The sequence below is a fragment of the Gorilla gorilla genome, chromosome 4 (genome assembly GCF_029281585.2).
Source record: "Gorilla gorilla gorilla isolate KB3781 chromosome 4, NHGRI_mGorGor1-v2.1_pri, whole genome shotgun sequence".
In the NCBI taxonomy this organism is placed as follows: Eukaryota; Metazoa; Chordata; class Mammalia; order Primates; family Hominidae; genus Gorilla; species Gorilla gorilla.
In genome coordinates, this window is record NC_073228.2 from 106,914,158 (window position 1) to 106,929,817 (window position 15,660).

General features: G+C 36.3%; 2 protein-coding genes across 42 annotated transcripts in view; one reads left to right on the forward strand and one right to left on the reverse strand.

The window, feature by feature from the left end:
• GIN1 (gypsy retrotransposon integrase 1) overlaps window positions 1-14,612 on the reverse strand; it is a 34,188-nt gene extending 19,576 nt beyond the window's left edge. Inside the window, exons 1-3 of one of the 3 annotated variants that reach the window (XM_004042323.4) lie at window positions 14,538-14,612; window positions 2,983-3,128; window positions 1,130-1,323 (exon numbers count right to left, since the gene is read on the reverse strand). In XM_004042323.4, the coding sequence (XP_004042371.1) occupies window positions 1,130-1,323; window positions 2,983-3,121 (333 nt within the window). In that variant the 5' untranslated portion in view covers window positions 3,122-3,128; window positions 14,538-14,612. Of the gene's footprint in view, window positions 1-1,129; window positions 1,324-2,982; window positions 3,129-14,537 lie in introns of those variants that run through there. The other 2 variants (XM_055387359.2, XM_055387358.2) reach the window with 2 other exon arrangements.
• Window positions 14,607-15,660, forward strand: part of PPIP5K2 (diphosphoinositol pentakisphosphate kinase 2) — an 82,911-nt gene continuing 81,857 nt past the window's right edge. For 23 of the 39 annotated variants that reach the window (XM_055387357.2, XM_063706682.1, XM_055387337.2 and 20 more), the window contains exon 1: window positions 14,624-14,962. The gene's annotated coding sequence lies outside the window, so the exon portion shown is untranslated. Of the gene's footprint in view, window positions 14,963-15,660 lie in introns of all 39 variants that reach the window. The other 16 variants (XM_063706688.1, XM_063706694.1, XM_063706699.1 and 13 more) reach the window with 5 other exon arrangements.

A 15,660-nucleotide genomic window follows, 5' to 3' on the forward strand; every position in this document is an offset into this window, starting at 1 on the left:
AAACAAAACCCATGCTGTCCTGCAGCTTTCATTTGAGTGAGGTGAGACAAGATCAACTGATCAATTTATGGATGGGTGCCATTTCTCAATATATCTCTGGAATTCCACTCTAGAAACTACTTTCAAACTAGCTTCTGAAGAAAAATTTAAAAGCCATTTAATCCCATTATAGTCACAGTTACTTTTGATCAGAATTTTCACTTTCCAATTTAAACTTATTTGTTGGATTTTATCACAAATAACTTCTGATTATTTCCAAAAATCATATTCATTCTCCAGTGATAACAATTTGACAAAGATTTCACTGAATGTTTGTAAAAAATGCACAGCAGGAAAAATATATAAATTATGAAGGTCTTTGGAATACCTGAATAGACCCACAAACTGATAACTCACAAATTATACTTATGAAATTTTGGTTTAATTCTTTATGCTTGAAATGCCACTCTTTTTGATGCACTACTACAATTATTAAGGAGATCTCACAGATATACCAAGGAATTCCTATCATTTGACATACAGTACACTGGAAAGAGTAGAATCAGCTGACTTCCAGCAAGAACCCCAAAATTCCTATAGGTGAATTTTCTACTAGAAGTTGAAGGTCCCAGTGGGTCATAAAGTTAAAAAACTCAGACTTATTTCATCATCCTCAAAATTTGATTTTGGTTATATTTGGTTTTGGGTTTCTGTCATGTATGACATTCTACCTCAAAACGGAACAGGCACAAAAGATGAGAGCACATACTGGGCTTGACTTACTATGAACATATTCTCCCCTTAAGAAAACCTTGTATGACTGCCATTGAAGAAGTAATGATTTAGTCAAATGAATTCCAGCGCCATTTAAATTCTGCCTACACAAAAAAGTTCAATGATACAAATCTGATTTTTTAAATAATCTATTATTTAAATATGGTATTTTCAAGTGTTTAAATAATGCTTCTTTCCTGTTCAAATTATACTTAAGTGATTTAAAATAACTGTGAAGGGAAATACAACTCCCTTTAAGTGACTGCCAAAAATACTTAATGAGAGGTGATACCCAGAATAAATCTGGAGAAATAATGAATTTTAAGTATCTATCAGAAAGACATTATTCATAATACTCTAAATACATAAGCCATACCCACTGTTTGACATCATTGGTCACAGATGTCCAATAATAATTGGATTCTACCAGAGTGAGGGTCCTGGATATACCATGATGAGCTCCACTGTCATTTTCATGGCATTCTCTTAAGACTTTCTTTTTTTCCTCTTCTGAAACAATTACCAAACGATTTTGTTTTCTGTCTTTTCCAACATAAAACAGCTTTTTTTCTGGAATAAATGATACCAAAAGATAGAATTGCAATTTTTAGAGATCTACGTAGTTTTAAGAGAATCATAGCCTTCTCTTTAAACCATGAAGGTTTTTGTTTTGTTTTGTAAAATCTTACTGCATTTAAAACAGAATATTTATTTTTAATGATGCTACAACACAAAGGTTCTTAGCTGTTACACTTACTAGATACTTAGGAAGGGCAGTAGCTGCTATAATTCTGTAGCTATCAATATAAGTAGAGCAAGCTTGTTCACCAAAGCATGTAATAAGTACGGAAATATGAAATTATCTCTCTATGGGAGTACTCAAAGTAGGAAGATTTTGCAGGCACCTCCTAAAAATGGCATAGATTAGCAAACAAATTATGTACAGAAAAACAACTTCCTGGAACAGAATTTTCTGAAATAATGTTTTATCATCACTGTATTTTTGCAAGCAAACAGCTCTCTCAGCTTTTTCTATATTTGAGAAGGTAGGGATGGTGAAGCGGGCAAGTGGAAAAAACTTTAATCCTCAAGACAATTCTCTGTTTCCTTAGGAGGACACCTGAGAAGAATCTGCAGCTAGGAAGTAACCAGGGTATGAAGCGAATCACCACCTACCTTTCCAATGTGAATGGGCTAGCAGTTCAAACTCCAAAATACACCATGCAGCTACTAATATGAGTAAGCCGACTGATGAGTGGAACATTCCTTATTTTTTAGAATTAGAAGATAAGCAACCTAAGAGCAGGAACCTTATCTATGTTATTCATCAATGTATCTCCAAGGCTTAGAATGTGACTGGCACATAGCAGAAACCCAGTTAACATTTGTTACATAAATTATCAAATATATGAATGAAAGAATCCTCACTTTAGTTTAAGAGGTAATAGGTCTGCCTAATCTTAAGTATAAGGGAGTTATTGGTAGGGATATACACAGGGAGATGCAAGCAGACATTTATTTATTATCCTAGAGTTTTATTAACCTGTTTTGGGGTAAGCCTAAGAGGCAAAATTCCCATTTGTAACACAAACATTCATTCAATTATCTGGTGACTACTTGTTGTTTATCTCATCCCAAACTTCTCTTCCCCTTTATAAGGGGAAAAATAGGGAAAAATTATCATGACCTTCCAAGATAAATATCCCACTGCCTTTCAAATATTTAATCCATTCAGGAAGATCCAAGGGTCCTAAAATGAATGTGATCCTGAGAATATTTAATGGCAGTGGTGGGGTTCAAGGGGACATGATCACAGAAATATAGTTAATTCCTTCCAGTTTTCATTTTAGTAAACAAACCAGTTAACTTTGTCAACATTTTCATATTAAGCATCAAAAAAGTTCCTCATTGAAATTGGCGTCAGTACTGGAAAGTGCACCATTAGAGACCACGAGAGGGTAAAAGCAGAAGTTGTTAATTTAGAAAAATGTTTTGTTTTCTTTCATGGTATCATATTCTGTCTATAATTTAAACCACCTTTTTCATGCTTATTGGCCTTCAGTTAGCTTGAGTGTAATTTTTATTTTGCTTTTGATTGAGTGGCATCATCAATTCAACTGGTAATTGTTTAGCAACAACCAACTACTACAGAAATTCCCAAACTTCCACAAGGAAGAATGTGGGGAAGAATCTACAACACAATAATCAAAATTTGAACATTAATTTTACCTTTGAAGACAAATTTTTTTGCTGCTCTTCTTATGCCACTTCTCTCACTTGGCAGTGTCGTTGGATGATATTCACCAGTTCGTTTGTAATATGCAATCTGTTTAAGATGAAGGTCACCATTTTTTCCACTACGGACCATTGTGAACCTAGGTAAAAGGTATTTAAAAAGATAACTTAAATTTTAAGCTAACTGAATTGCTATTTCAGTTAAGACTTCTGTCATATTTCTATTTACATATGAACTGAGAATTCCCAGAATTTATTTGTGAGGGAGATAATTGCAGTACAGGAAAGGAACAGCGATGTATATGAACAAAAATACTCAAATGCTATTTTTGATATACCCCATGACAAATTATCTTGTCTCTTTCCATTTGATAAGAAATGCTGAAAATTTTCCATATACTGAGAAAAAAGGAAATGAACCAGTACACTTCAAAAAGTTTTGCTTAAAATTTCATTGCTATCAACTGAAATGTTACATTCACAGGATGGTAACACAGGAGGATCCTGTCATGTGACATTTAAATAAATAAGTTATAAGAGAAGAAATATAGCTTTATATTATTTCTAAATATATTCATGGTTATTTCTTCTTCTTGTCACCTCAGCCCTAAGGTAGCAACTATTTTTGCTTCTGCTAGTCTCCAGGTTCCATGTTGTTTACTTTGCTACTGTCTGTCTATAGAAAGGAGCTCCATTAAATTTTCTTTAAAATCCCACCAGAATGTCTTCTGTTTCCTGCTAGGATTCTGACATAAATCTTACAATTTTGAAATTACATTTAAAAAAAGATGTTTACTGACCACTGGAAGATCTAGGGATGAGACTAAGAGTATTTACTGGAAACAGAATGCTGGAACAAAGCAGAACAGACTGTACCTATTGCCATGGCTTAAACAGCTTATCAATTCACTTTCCCTATGACACAGCTCTTTGCAAATGTAAAACCGTCTTTCTGATCTATTTTTAACTTCCAGAGAGAGTAACAGTACATTTCTTACCTTAGGTTAACATAAAGTATATGTCAATTTAAAAGCAAAGGTTCTGAAATGTTAACACAGTCCCATCATAACCTAAAAAACAGGTTAATTATCTCTATAAAGTATTATAAGACAATCAGTTTGTTCTAAGTTTAATTCACTTCCAATTGATTATTAAATACATGATTTTTTTCATCTTCTAATAGATGGCTGTATCCCAAACCAAACAAATGCAGCCTATCACAGTTTCTAAATCATCTCAAAGATGAATGGATGAGATTTAAGACTTTTTATACAAATAAAGTAAATAAGACAAGCCAACTGGCATAAGGACAGACAAATACATCACTGTAATTGAACAAGGAGTACAGAATTACATCCACACATGTAAAGTCAATACGTTTACAATGAAGATATCAACACAATGAGGAAAGAGGTGGTCTTTTCAATAAATAATGTTGGACAATTAGATAACTGTATTAGGGGAAAAAATGAACCTTAACCACCTACGTCACATCTTACACAAAAATTAATTCCAGATAAATCATAAACTTAAATGTGAAAGATAAATAACAATGATTCTGGAAGAAAACATAGGAAAAGATCTTTCAAATCTTAGGCTAAGCAAAGATTTCTTAAATAAGACACACAAAAAACACTATCCTTAAAAGAAAAAAAATTAACAATAGGGCTTTATCAAAGTAAAAATGTGTATTCATGAAAGACACCATTAAGAAAGTGAAAACATAGGACACGCATTGGGAGAAGATATCTTTAATACATATATCTAACAAAGGACTCAGACCCAGTGTATGCAAGGAACTTCTAAAAATCAAAAAGAAAAGGACAAAAACCCAATTCAAAAAATGGGGGGAAATTTCTACACAGCACTTCATAAAAGAGAATATCCAATGGTCAATAAGCAAGTGAAAATGTGCTCAACATCATTATTCCACAGGGCAATGCAAATAAAACCACGATGACTTAGAATTACACACTACTGAACAGGCTAAAATTAAAAACCAAAGACAACACCAAGTGTTGGTGAAGACAGGCAGCAACTGGAACTCTCATACATTGTGGGAGGATAAAATGTTGCAACCACCTAGGAAAACTGAGTTTCTTCTAAAGCTGAGCACAAATTTACCCTAAAGGTTTGGCAATTCTAATTTTATATTCCAGTGAAATGAGTCTATGACTATCAAAATATGTGTACAAAAATGTTCATAGATATTTTATAGTCATAATAGCCACTAAATGGAAACAGTAAAGGTATCAAGAAGTTTTACCATGCATATACTCTGTTCTGGTCCTGTAGCCACTTCTATTGTTACCAAGTTTCATGTCGCTCCAGGTCAGTGCTTTTCAAACCATCTGTGGTGAAACACTAGTGGCACCCTACTGCCCTCCAATCTGCCACATAAGACCTCCTGATGCTTTTACTTTCCATGTCATCCTCACTACACTCTCTCCTCTGCCAGGACTCCATGGCAAACTTTTATTTCCTAATCAATTTTCAATTCATGAAGCCTTGTGTCGTTTCAAGTTGGGAATATAGAACCTGTTTGTCTACCCATCCATTTGCCTGCCTATCATTCTAGCTCTGCATTAATCGTCCTCAACTCTTAAAAAAAAACCAAAATCATTTTTTCTTTGTGTCCTCTATTTTCATCTCTATACTACAATGATAACGCATTCTTCCAAGTCTAAGGGACAGAAACCTGTCCCTTCTCAGTTTAGATGAAATCAATATATAGACTATACATACTGTAACATTAATAATATACTACATATAACCTCCTGTTATAGTTTTCCCTTAATAGTTTTTGGAACTATCAATGTCACAAATCATCTAAGCAATCTAAAGGAAAATCTAGAAATATCCCATACTAGCCAGTTGGGAGGATGGTATCTGTAGGAAGACGAGGTTTATAAAAGGAAGATAAAAATTGTGTATTTCCTCCCTTTTAGAGACCAGTATAGGTTGCAAAAACTCCTGAAGGACCTTAAAAAGAAAAGGGGAGGAGCTTTTTCAGGCCTGTAAAAGCCCACAAAAGGAAAAGACCAAACTCTCACACCTTAGAGGAAGTACAGGCCCCAAAACACAGAGGGATGTGGGTAACTAGAACTGGTAGAAAACAAACCAGCCATTGGAAAAAAAATGTGAGTCTGTATAATCCACAGTAGCTTCCGTATTTTGCTTTTATATTTAAAAACCTCTCGGTTCCAAGTTCCTACCATCTCTTGTCTTCCTCCCCCTACCCATTTACCTCCTGGAGAGACCAGAAAATTTTTCTATCTAATGTAAGATGAAGTCTTCAGTATATTAAGTTAACGTGCCATTAGGACACTGTTGGTTTTCCTATTTATAATAAATATACAAAAACTTCTCAGAAAAGGTCTATTTACTGAAATTAACTTCTCTGCTTTGAAATCTTTAACTTTTGAATAATTGAAAGTAGATCGAAATAGAGAAATTTGCTCTCCTCAGAGTAAACCTATAGTACAAAGGGACAAGGAGAAAAGGAAAGCACTACAAAAATCTTTGGAGACTGAGCTCTTTAAGGTTTTTGGTTTGTTTTTTTCTCATCAAAGTAGTGGGAGAAGACTAACATATATCTATGTTAGGGAGAGGGACATAAACATCACTGGGAGAAGACATAAAAACCATCTATTTCCTACAGATTTTCATATTTCACAAATGCTTTCACAAGTGTATTATTTTCATTTTTATATGGGTGAGTTGTCTTGGCTCAACAACAGAACTAAGACTTAAAGGTGTAGTTATTTGTTTGACATAGTCACCCTGAAACTTTAATTTAGACTATCCCTAGCATATTTTTATCTTACAAATGATTTACTTGACAGAGTGGACACCATGAGACTGCCTCTGGGCATTATCTTCCACTTAGTGGCTAAGGTCTAGACTATTTAGCCTACCCTCTACAACCTGGAAGAACATAATACAGCTTCTTCTATCACTACTTTCCTTTCTATACCCATGGCCATATCCCCAACCATTCTCTATACCTTGGTTTACATCATTTTCCCCTAAATGGTATATCCTTCCACCTGATTAAGCCTTACCCATCTTTCAAAATCAAACTCTAGCATCTCAATGAAGCAAATGTTCCATGATCTCTGAATCTAAAGTGATCTTGACCTCTCCTAATCTTCTTTGTGCCTACTGTAGAACTTCCATGCTTTACCCTTTTTAATAGTTTTTTGCCTGTTCATCCATATAACCTTGAATTTGCTCATTCAGTTACTGAGCTCTTAAACCCTTATATATACTAGATGATACTAATACAAAGTTAAATAAAATGAAATCCCTGTCCTCACGGAGCTTATGGTATAAATGAGAGGAAAAGAGGAGTAAATCAGCATTTATTCAGTTTACAGTGGTGTTTTAACAGATGTATGCAAAGAGTACTATCAAAACAGATGTGGAGACCCAGATTCACCTGGAAAAGGAGGAAAAGTACTGATTGTGGATGAGGTAGAACCTTGAACTTTATTCCATTGCCACTGCCTTAGCTCACACTCACCTTCTATCTGACCTTGCCTCCTCTGTCTCTAATATAGTCCCTGTCCTCACTGCAGTCACAGAGGTCACACTAAAACACAAATCTTATCAAAATATTCACTTAACTCGAAATACATCTTTTGCCATTCCTGATTGTTTTAGTCCACTTGGGCGGCTATAACAAATATACCATAAACTGGATGGCTTATAAACAGAAATTTCTTTCTCACAGTTCTGGAGGCTAGGAAGTACAAGATCAAGATGCCAGCAAATTTAGTTTCTACTGAGGGTTCACTTTCTTATAGGCAGCTGTCTTCTCACTGTAACTTCACATGAGGGAAGGGGAAAGGGGTTTCTCTCAGACTCTTTAAAATACAGGCACTAATCCCGTTAATGAGAGCTCTGACCTATGATCAAGTCACCTCCCCAAAGTTCCACCTCTTTTTTTTTTTTTTTTTTTTTTTTTTGAGACAGAGTTGCGCTCTGTCGCCCAGGCTGGAGTGCAGTGGCATGATCTCAGCTTACTGCAACCTCTGCCTCCCAGGCTCGAGCAAATTTTGTTCCTCAGCCTCTCGAGTAACTGGGACTACAGGTGCATGCTACCATGCCCAGCTAATTTTTATATTTTTAGTACAGATGAGGTTTCACTATGTTGGCCAGGCTGGTCTCAAACTCCTGACCTCAAGTGATCCACCCACCTTAGCCTCCCAAAGTGCTGGGATTACAGGTGTGAGCCACCGCGCCCAGCCCCAAGGTCCAACCTCTTAATACCATCACCTTGGTGGTTAGGATTTCAACATATGAATTTTGGGAGAATACGACCATTAAGACCATGGCACTAATTATATCTAAATACCTCTGCCAGTATACAAGGCTTTATAAGATATGGTTTTTATCAATCTCTCCATCTTTTTCTCTTGGCATTCTCAATTCAAAACATAACGACAGTTCTTCAACCATCCCATGCAGTGTGCTCACACCTTTTCATTGATATTTTTGCCTGGAATGAACTTTATTGCTATTTCTCCAGCCCCTCATATTTCAAAACTCTGGCTAGGTGTAATTTCCTGCAGAGTGTCTTCTAACCACTCCAACCTGGAATAACTTAAAATTTTAAGAATGAGTTGGAGTTACAAGATTAGATTTCTATTCTATAAAGTGTATTGTGCACCAATATGGAATAGAGATTGGGGTAGAGACAGGAATACCTGTACCAGTCAGCTAGGAAGCTACTGTATAATTAAAGCAAGAAATGAGGAAATTCTGAGCCAAAGCAGTGTCAGTATAAATGGATAGATACATTATATAAGAACTGTAACTGACTAGATGTGTGGAGTAAACACAAAGAAGAATCTGGGATCACTTCTGTCTGAAGCTCTGGCTTAGGGAGAAAGATGACAATATTAAGCAGGTTCTATTCTTCATGGATGAACTCGGCATGTAAAAAGTAGGTGAAGTTAAGGCAATGGAAGAAGGATCAGATGGAAAGTGTACACAGTAGGAAGTGCAGTGAACATATCCTTATCTTTCAACGTTCACATTAATGAGTTCATTCATCCATGAATCCTTTCTGACCACATCCCCAATCTCAGGGAGAACTGTGCACACCCTCCTTGGTACATTCACAGTAATATGTATCAACCTTTATCATAAAATCTGAAACACTCTATTGAATATATTAGTTTATATGTCTCTCTCCCAAATATATTGTAAATCTTTAGGGACATGAGAATAGCCAGAGAAATAGGAAAAAAGCCAGAAGAGGTTCTGGTAATAGAAGTCTGGGAAATACAGAGTTCTTAGAAGTACACAGAGAGGCTAAGTGATATAAGAACCATAATGTAGCTAGTGGTTTTGGCAACAGTATACAGTATAGTTACAGTATAGCAGGGCAGTTGGCAACCAGACTGAAATGACACAAGGAATGAATGGAAATTCAGAAAGTGGATTTAGAAACTTGGGCTTAGCTATAAAGGCAAGGAGCTACAAGATAGTTGCTAGAGACAGATATAAGGTTCATTCATTGATCTAAAAAATGTTACTGAGTAACTGCTATGTGCCAGTTACAACGTTGGAGACAGGATAATAAACAAGATGTAGATTCTCTTGACCTTCATTGAGTTTACATTCTAGTGGGGTTAAAAGTTTTGACAGTCATGTTCATAGCCACATCACCCACAACAGCCAAATGATGGAAGCAACGCAAGTGTCCATCAATGGCTGAATGGATAAACAAAATACGGTGTATATATTCACACACCTTTAAAGGGAAGGAGATTCTAACACACATTATCACATGGATGAATCTTGAGGACATTAAGCTTAGTGAAATGAACCTGTCACAAAAAGATAAATACTGTAAGATTCCACCTATATGAGGTAGTCAGAGTAGTCGAATACATACAGACAGAAAGAATAATGATGGTTGCATAGAACAGGGGGTGAGGAGGAGAGAATGTAAGAGTTATTATTTAACTGGTCAAGAGTTTCAGTTATACAAAATGAAAAGAGTTCTTGGGATGGATGGTGGTAATAGTTGTAAAATAAATGTGAATGTACTTAAAGCCACTGAACTGTACACTTAAAAATGGTTAAGATGGTAAATTTCATGTTATGTGTGATTTACTACAATTAAAACAATTTTTTTTTGAACAAGATTGTTTTGCTTTTGACAAGGGAGTAACCCAAAAAGTTTAATGCTAATGGAAGGGCTTCTAGAAAGACCACTGAAAACAAAGGAGAAAAAACTTATGGTATGATGTCCTGAGATGGCAGCAGGGGATGACATCCAATTCACAAATAGAGGGATTCGTCCTGTGATCTCTTCCAATAAAGATATTATAGTGAATATAACCATGGAAGAAAATTATTTCTTTCTGAAATGCCACTAAACATTCCCATATAGGCTTCTGACTAGAATGCAGAAAGCTGGAGTAACTCCCCCTCTACCTCTGAGAAAAAGTGGGACAAAATGCCAATTTTCTCCAAATTGATCTATAGATTCAATGCAGTCCCAATCAGGAACCCTCAAGCTCTTTTGCAGAAACTGACAGGCTGATTCTAAAATTGATATGGAAAGCTAAAGGACTCAGAATAATTACAACAACTTTGAGAAATGAATATAGTTGAAGAATTTCACATTATTTGGTTTCAGGACTTTCTATACTACTATGGTAATCAAGACTGTGTTATAATGGCAAAATGACAGCCTTAAATCTATCGAACAGAATAGTGACAGAAATAGCCACTCAGTTATAGTAAACTGATTTTCAACAAAGGTGCCAAGGTAATTCAATGAAAAAAGGATAATCTTTTCAACAAATGCTGTAACAATTAAACATCCTTTAAAAAAAGATGAACCTCAACTCATACCTCAAATGATATGTAAAAATTAATTCATGATGGGTCACAGATCTAAATGTACAACTTAAAACTATACAACTTCTCGAAGACAACAACAAAAATCTTTGTGAGCTTAGGTTGGGTAATGGCTTCCTAGACAGCAAAGAAAAAGCAGCTATGCATAAAGAAAAAATTAAAATTTTTATTCCTTAAAGAACTGCTAAAAAAAGAGAAATAACACTGGGATAAAATATCTGCAATACATATATATGATAAATAACTTTTATCTAGAATTTATAAAGAACTCTCAAAGCTTAACAAGAAAGCAAACAACCCAATTTAAAACCTGGAAATACACTTCACTAAAGAGATATGATTAGCAAATAAACACATGAAAAAATGCTCAACATCAATAGACAATAAAAAATGTAAATTAAAACTACCATAAGATATGACTACACACTAACAACAACAAAAATAAAACAAAACCTAACAATGCTAGGTACTACCAAGGATGCTCTTACTGGTGATAATAGAAAATGATGTAAACATGCTGGAAAACAGTTTGGCAATTTCTTATAAAGTTAAACATCAATTTACCATATGGTCCAGCAATACCAATCTTAGATACTAACCCAAAAGAAAATATGTACACCTAAAAACCTGTAAGTGTATGTTTTTAGAAGTTTTATTCATATCAGCCAAAACCTGAAAACAAATGTTCATCAACTGGTGAATGGATAAACAAATTACAGTAGATCCACATACTGGAATAGTATTAAGGATTGATAAGGAACAAACTATAAATAGACCTAACAATATGAATAAATCTCAAAATCATTATGCTAAGTGAAATAAGCCAGACACAAATGGCTATATATTTTATATTTCTGTTTATATGACATCTGGAAAAGCCAAAAATATAGGAAGAGGAAATAATTTTAAAAAATTAAAAATTTTAAAAACAATTGCCAACGCAATTGCACTGCATAAGAATGTTTTGGTCAAGGATGGACTGCCTATTGGTCCCGTAAGATGATAGCAGAGCATATATAGAACCTGATATAGGTCATTTGATATTAGCACTGCAGATCAAGTAGGAGAAATAAATGATACCCAATAATGTGCAGGGACATTTGGTTTTCCATATGAAGAAAAAAATATATATATACACACACACACACATATCATCTAGGTTCATGTAGGTAGAGTCTGTATTCGTGCAATGCTGAAACTGCCTAACAAAGCATTTCTCAGAATTTATTCCATTGCTAAGTGACTCACGACTACAGCTGCAAATAGTTATGCAGTATTTTACTATGATAATCCTCACAGTACTTCATGAAGTAGGTATTAGTTTTATATCCATTTTACAGGTAGGAAAATGGAGGTTCAGAGATGTCCAATTTACCCAAGGTAATAAAGTGAGTACATGCGCTGACACTTTTAACTTGGTGTCTCTTACTTCAAATTTCACGCTTTTCCCCCCTGCTATACCAGTAAGTCAATTACTTGTTATCCTTAGCTTTTATAATACTTGGTTCAGGCCTCTGTTACACAAATTATAAAGTGATTTTTGTAATCAATAATTTAGATTATAAATGAGGAATGGAAAGAGCTTATTAATTTTTTATGTTTACATTGTTTAACATAATGTTCAGAACACAGTGGACACTCAACTATTTGTGAATGAATAAAGAATTACCTGCATTTCCTGAAAGGAGAATTAAAAATTATAGCAAATATTCCAGAGGTAAATTATTTCACTTTTGAAAACATTACAGTTCACTTTCACATACATGGCACTATAAGTAAACTGTGTCTAAGAAGGTATAGACTTAAGCCTTAATATCTGTGTTTGGAAAAGGACATAATATCTATTCCTTTTTTGCAATTACGAGGATGAAGACAATGGACTTAAAAGTCCTTTGTATATGGTAATGTATAATTATTATCATATCTAAGTATTATCATCCATATCAGGCTGTTTAAAGTAACAGAGAACCCTTTCTTTTCCCAAAATCTTCACCTACATGAAAAAATATTTTAAAATCTCTTTCCTTTCATTAATGGTATTAATGTTTTATAGCAATGTTTATAAAGCTTCAGTGCTAAGAAGAAAATAATCAGAAGACTCAGGAATTGTATCCTTTTATAACGATATAACAGTCTAATGCAGTTCACAAACTGCTGGTTCTGGAGGTAGAGAGACAGATGACAAGGAGAAATAGAAAATGCGTAAGAAAGAAAACTCAGTTCACGAAAAGCATAGCCTTTGAAGTAGTTAAAAGTTTTACTGCTAATAATTGGTATTCATATACAAAAGTAACGTAAAAGAAAGTTTTTTTTTTTTTTTTCAAAGCCCATACATACACTACTTGGTCCCTAGAAACAACGTATTTGAAAAGTAGTTAATATGAGAAAATGGCTTGAAACTGTAATATTCCAGACAAATATAAATATCTTCTTATACTCTGATTGCTAAGTAAAGGTATCATTTACAAGGGGGATTAAGTGGTTTCAACTACATAAAGAAAGACTGTCCTGGGACTTCTTTGGATATGCTCATATTTTCAAGAATTTCTCTTAAAATCATTACTTAATGTTCTTAAACATGTAGGAATAAGAAAAAATGAAAGTGATTGATTACAACTTGTAGTTTTGCAAGAGGAATGTCAGGGTCACATTTGGTTAAGCTTTATACACTTTGTCCCCTCCATAACAGCAAATAAAATCAACTCATTGCTTAATTCCTTTAATAATTTTGTGTTCAATAAAGTAAGGCAGTTAGGTATTATGTCAAGATTAGGACTTAACTGTTTCACCAAGGGTTAAAAACAAAGCCACCAATTTAAGCCCCTAAAAGGTTATAATACCCGCTGGTTCCATCTTAAAATCTGCAATTTTCAATCAACACGTTAACTTGGATCGGAATTCTGACATTTGAATTATTCTATTTTAAGCTCCAAAAAATGGACACGCACAATTTTATGCAACGTCAAGGACCTGTAAATTTAAATACACTTCTCTGTAATCTGGTTCACTTCAGAGTACAAATTCATTGAACAAAAAAATGCCTTCATCGCCATATGCATTCACATGAAGCCACATGGGATAAATGCATTTCCACTTTAAAAAGTATCTACTTTGGTTCAGAAATGCCCATTTAAGAAAAACCTACACTGAGATAAAGTGGACATTTTTCTTTTAAAACTACGTGACAGGATTCCCTCTTGACCTCACGTTTCTCCCCGCCACGTATTTAAATTTGGGGCAAAATTTCTGATTAAATGACTGATCAAAGTAATGGGGAGAATTCTTCAACGCCGGCCAAAAGTGCTTAGTCTCAAACGCTGTGAGGGAGCATTTCCTAAGCTTTGGGCGACTCGTTAACGGAATCTTAAGGGCAAGGTCCAACCACACTCAGAATCAGCAGGAAAATGACCATTTGGTAAAACTCAATTACACCCAGTAGGCACCTCCCCAGGCCCGAAACAGCACTCGCCCTTTCTGCTCAGCTAGCGCGGGACATCGCAAGGCCCAAGGCCCTCCTATCTCAAAGGCGCTTGCGCAAAATCTCCCCACAGACTCAATTAAACCCTTCCTTAGGCCGGTCGAGGCGAATGGTTTTGAAATTACTGTCGGGTTACGCCTCACTTTAAAAAACAGTAGGTATGACACAGCACACCAGAACGACCACTCACCGAGGTGGTCCTAAATTCAAACGACAGATTTAAGCTTCCTCTCGTGATTTATCTCGCGCTGCCGGAAGCGGAACTACCCGGGTCCTTTAGAGGGCAGTCCTTTGGGGAGGCTTGGAACCACGGTCAGAAAGGTTAGGACTGATCATTTGGCTCTTGCCGGAAATCGTTCCGCCCGGTAAGGTTTCGGCGTGAGACCCGAGGAGGGCGGGGAAGAGGCGTGACGGAGATTCCTGAGGTGTAGTAGCCTGAGGTTCCCTTATGTGGCCCTATAGCTGTTACTGAAGGAAGTAGCCTACGTCCACGCCTACAACTGAAGTCTCTTGACAAACACCTCACCCCTGCCTCCGGGATGAAAGGGGGTAACCTAGACCTGAATGGGCTTGACCATCTCACAACTGCTCGCGTGACGACCGCATTCGTGGCAGGTGAGGGCCCCAAACCGGAGGAGAACCGGAGATGCGGAACCTGATCATGCCAGGGTTGAGGCGGCTGCTGGGCTTCTGCTTTGTCTCCTGTGCTCTGCAGACCCTAAACACATGCTCCACCGAGGGGCTTGTGCTGGAGAGAATGACAGCCTGGGCGTGGAGTGACAGTACAGCTTTGAGGGTCTTTTCGCGCCTTGATTTCTCCTCCTGCTCCCCCATGGCTTCCCTTTTTCATTTCTTGGGTTCGAGACGCCAGAAATTGAAGATCAGCTAAAAGGGAACCGCTGAGCTTCTACCCCACGCTGTGCCTGGCTCCACCGAAGTGATTAGCCTTGAGTTATGGGACTGCTGTGGGTAGAGGTGGCCTTTTAAAAAATTTTCTGCCTTAGTCTTTATCCCTCTCTCTGTCAACCCCACACCCACTTTAAAAGAACAAAAGCCTCATGTGTTGCAGCTTTTCATAGTAGGGACCGAGGCTGCAGGGCACTGCCGCACCTAGTCATTTGGAGGGCGTTGCAGCCTTCTGCGCCTTGAAGAAGAAGGGGCCAGGGTGATGATCCCTGGATCTCATTCACGAGGTTCTTGACCACTTCCTGGGAGATTGCGACTCTTGGTGTCCTTTGGCTAGTAGTTGTCTTGCTGGAAGGCTTAACTGTGGAAGTGGGAAGCATAGCTGACCTTAGCACGTAAAATCCTCG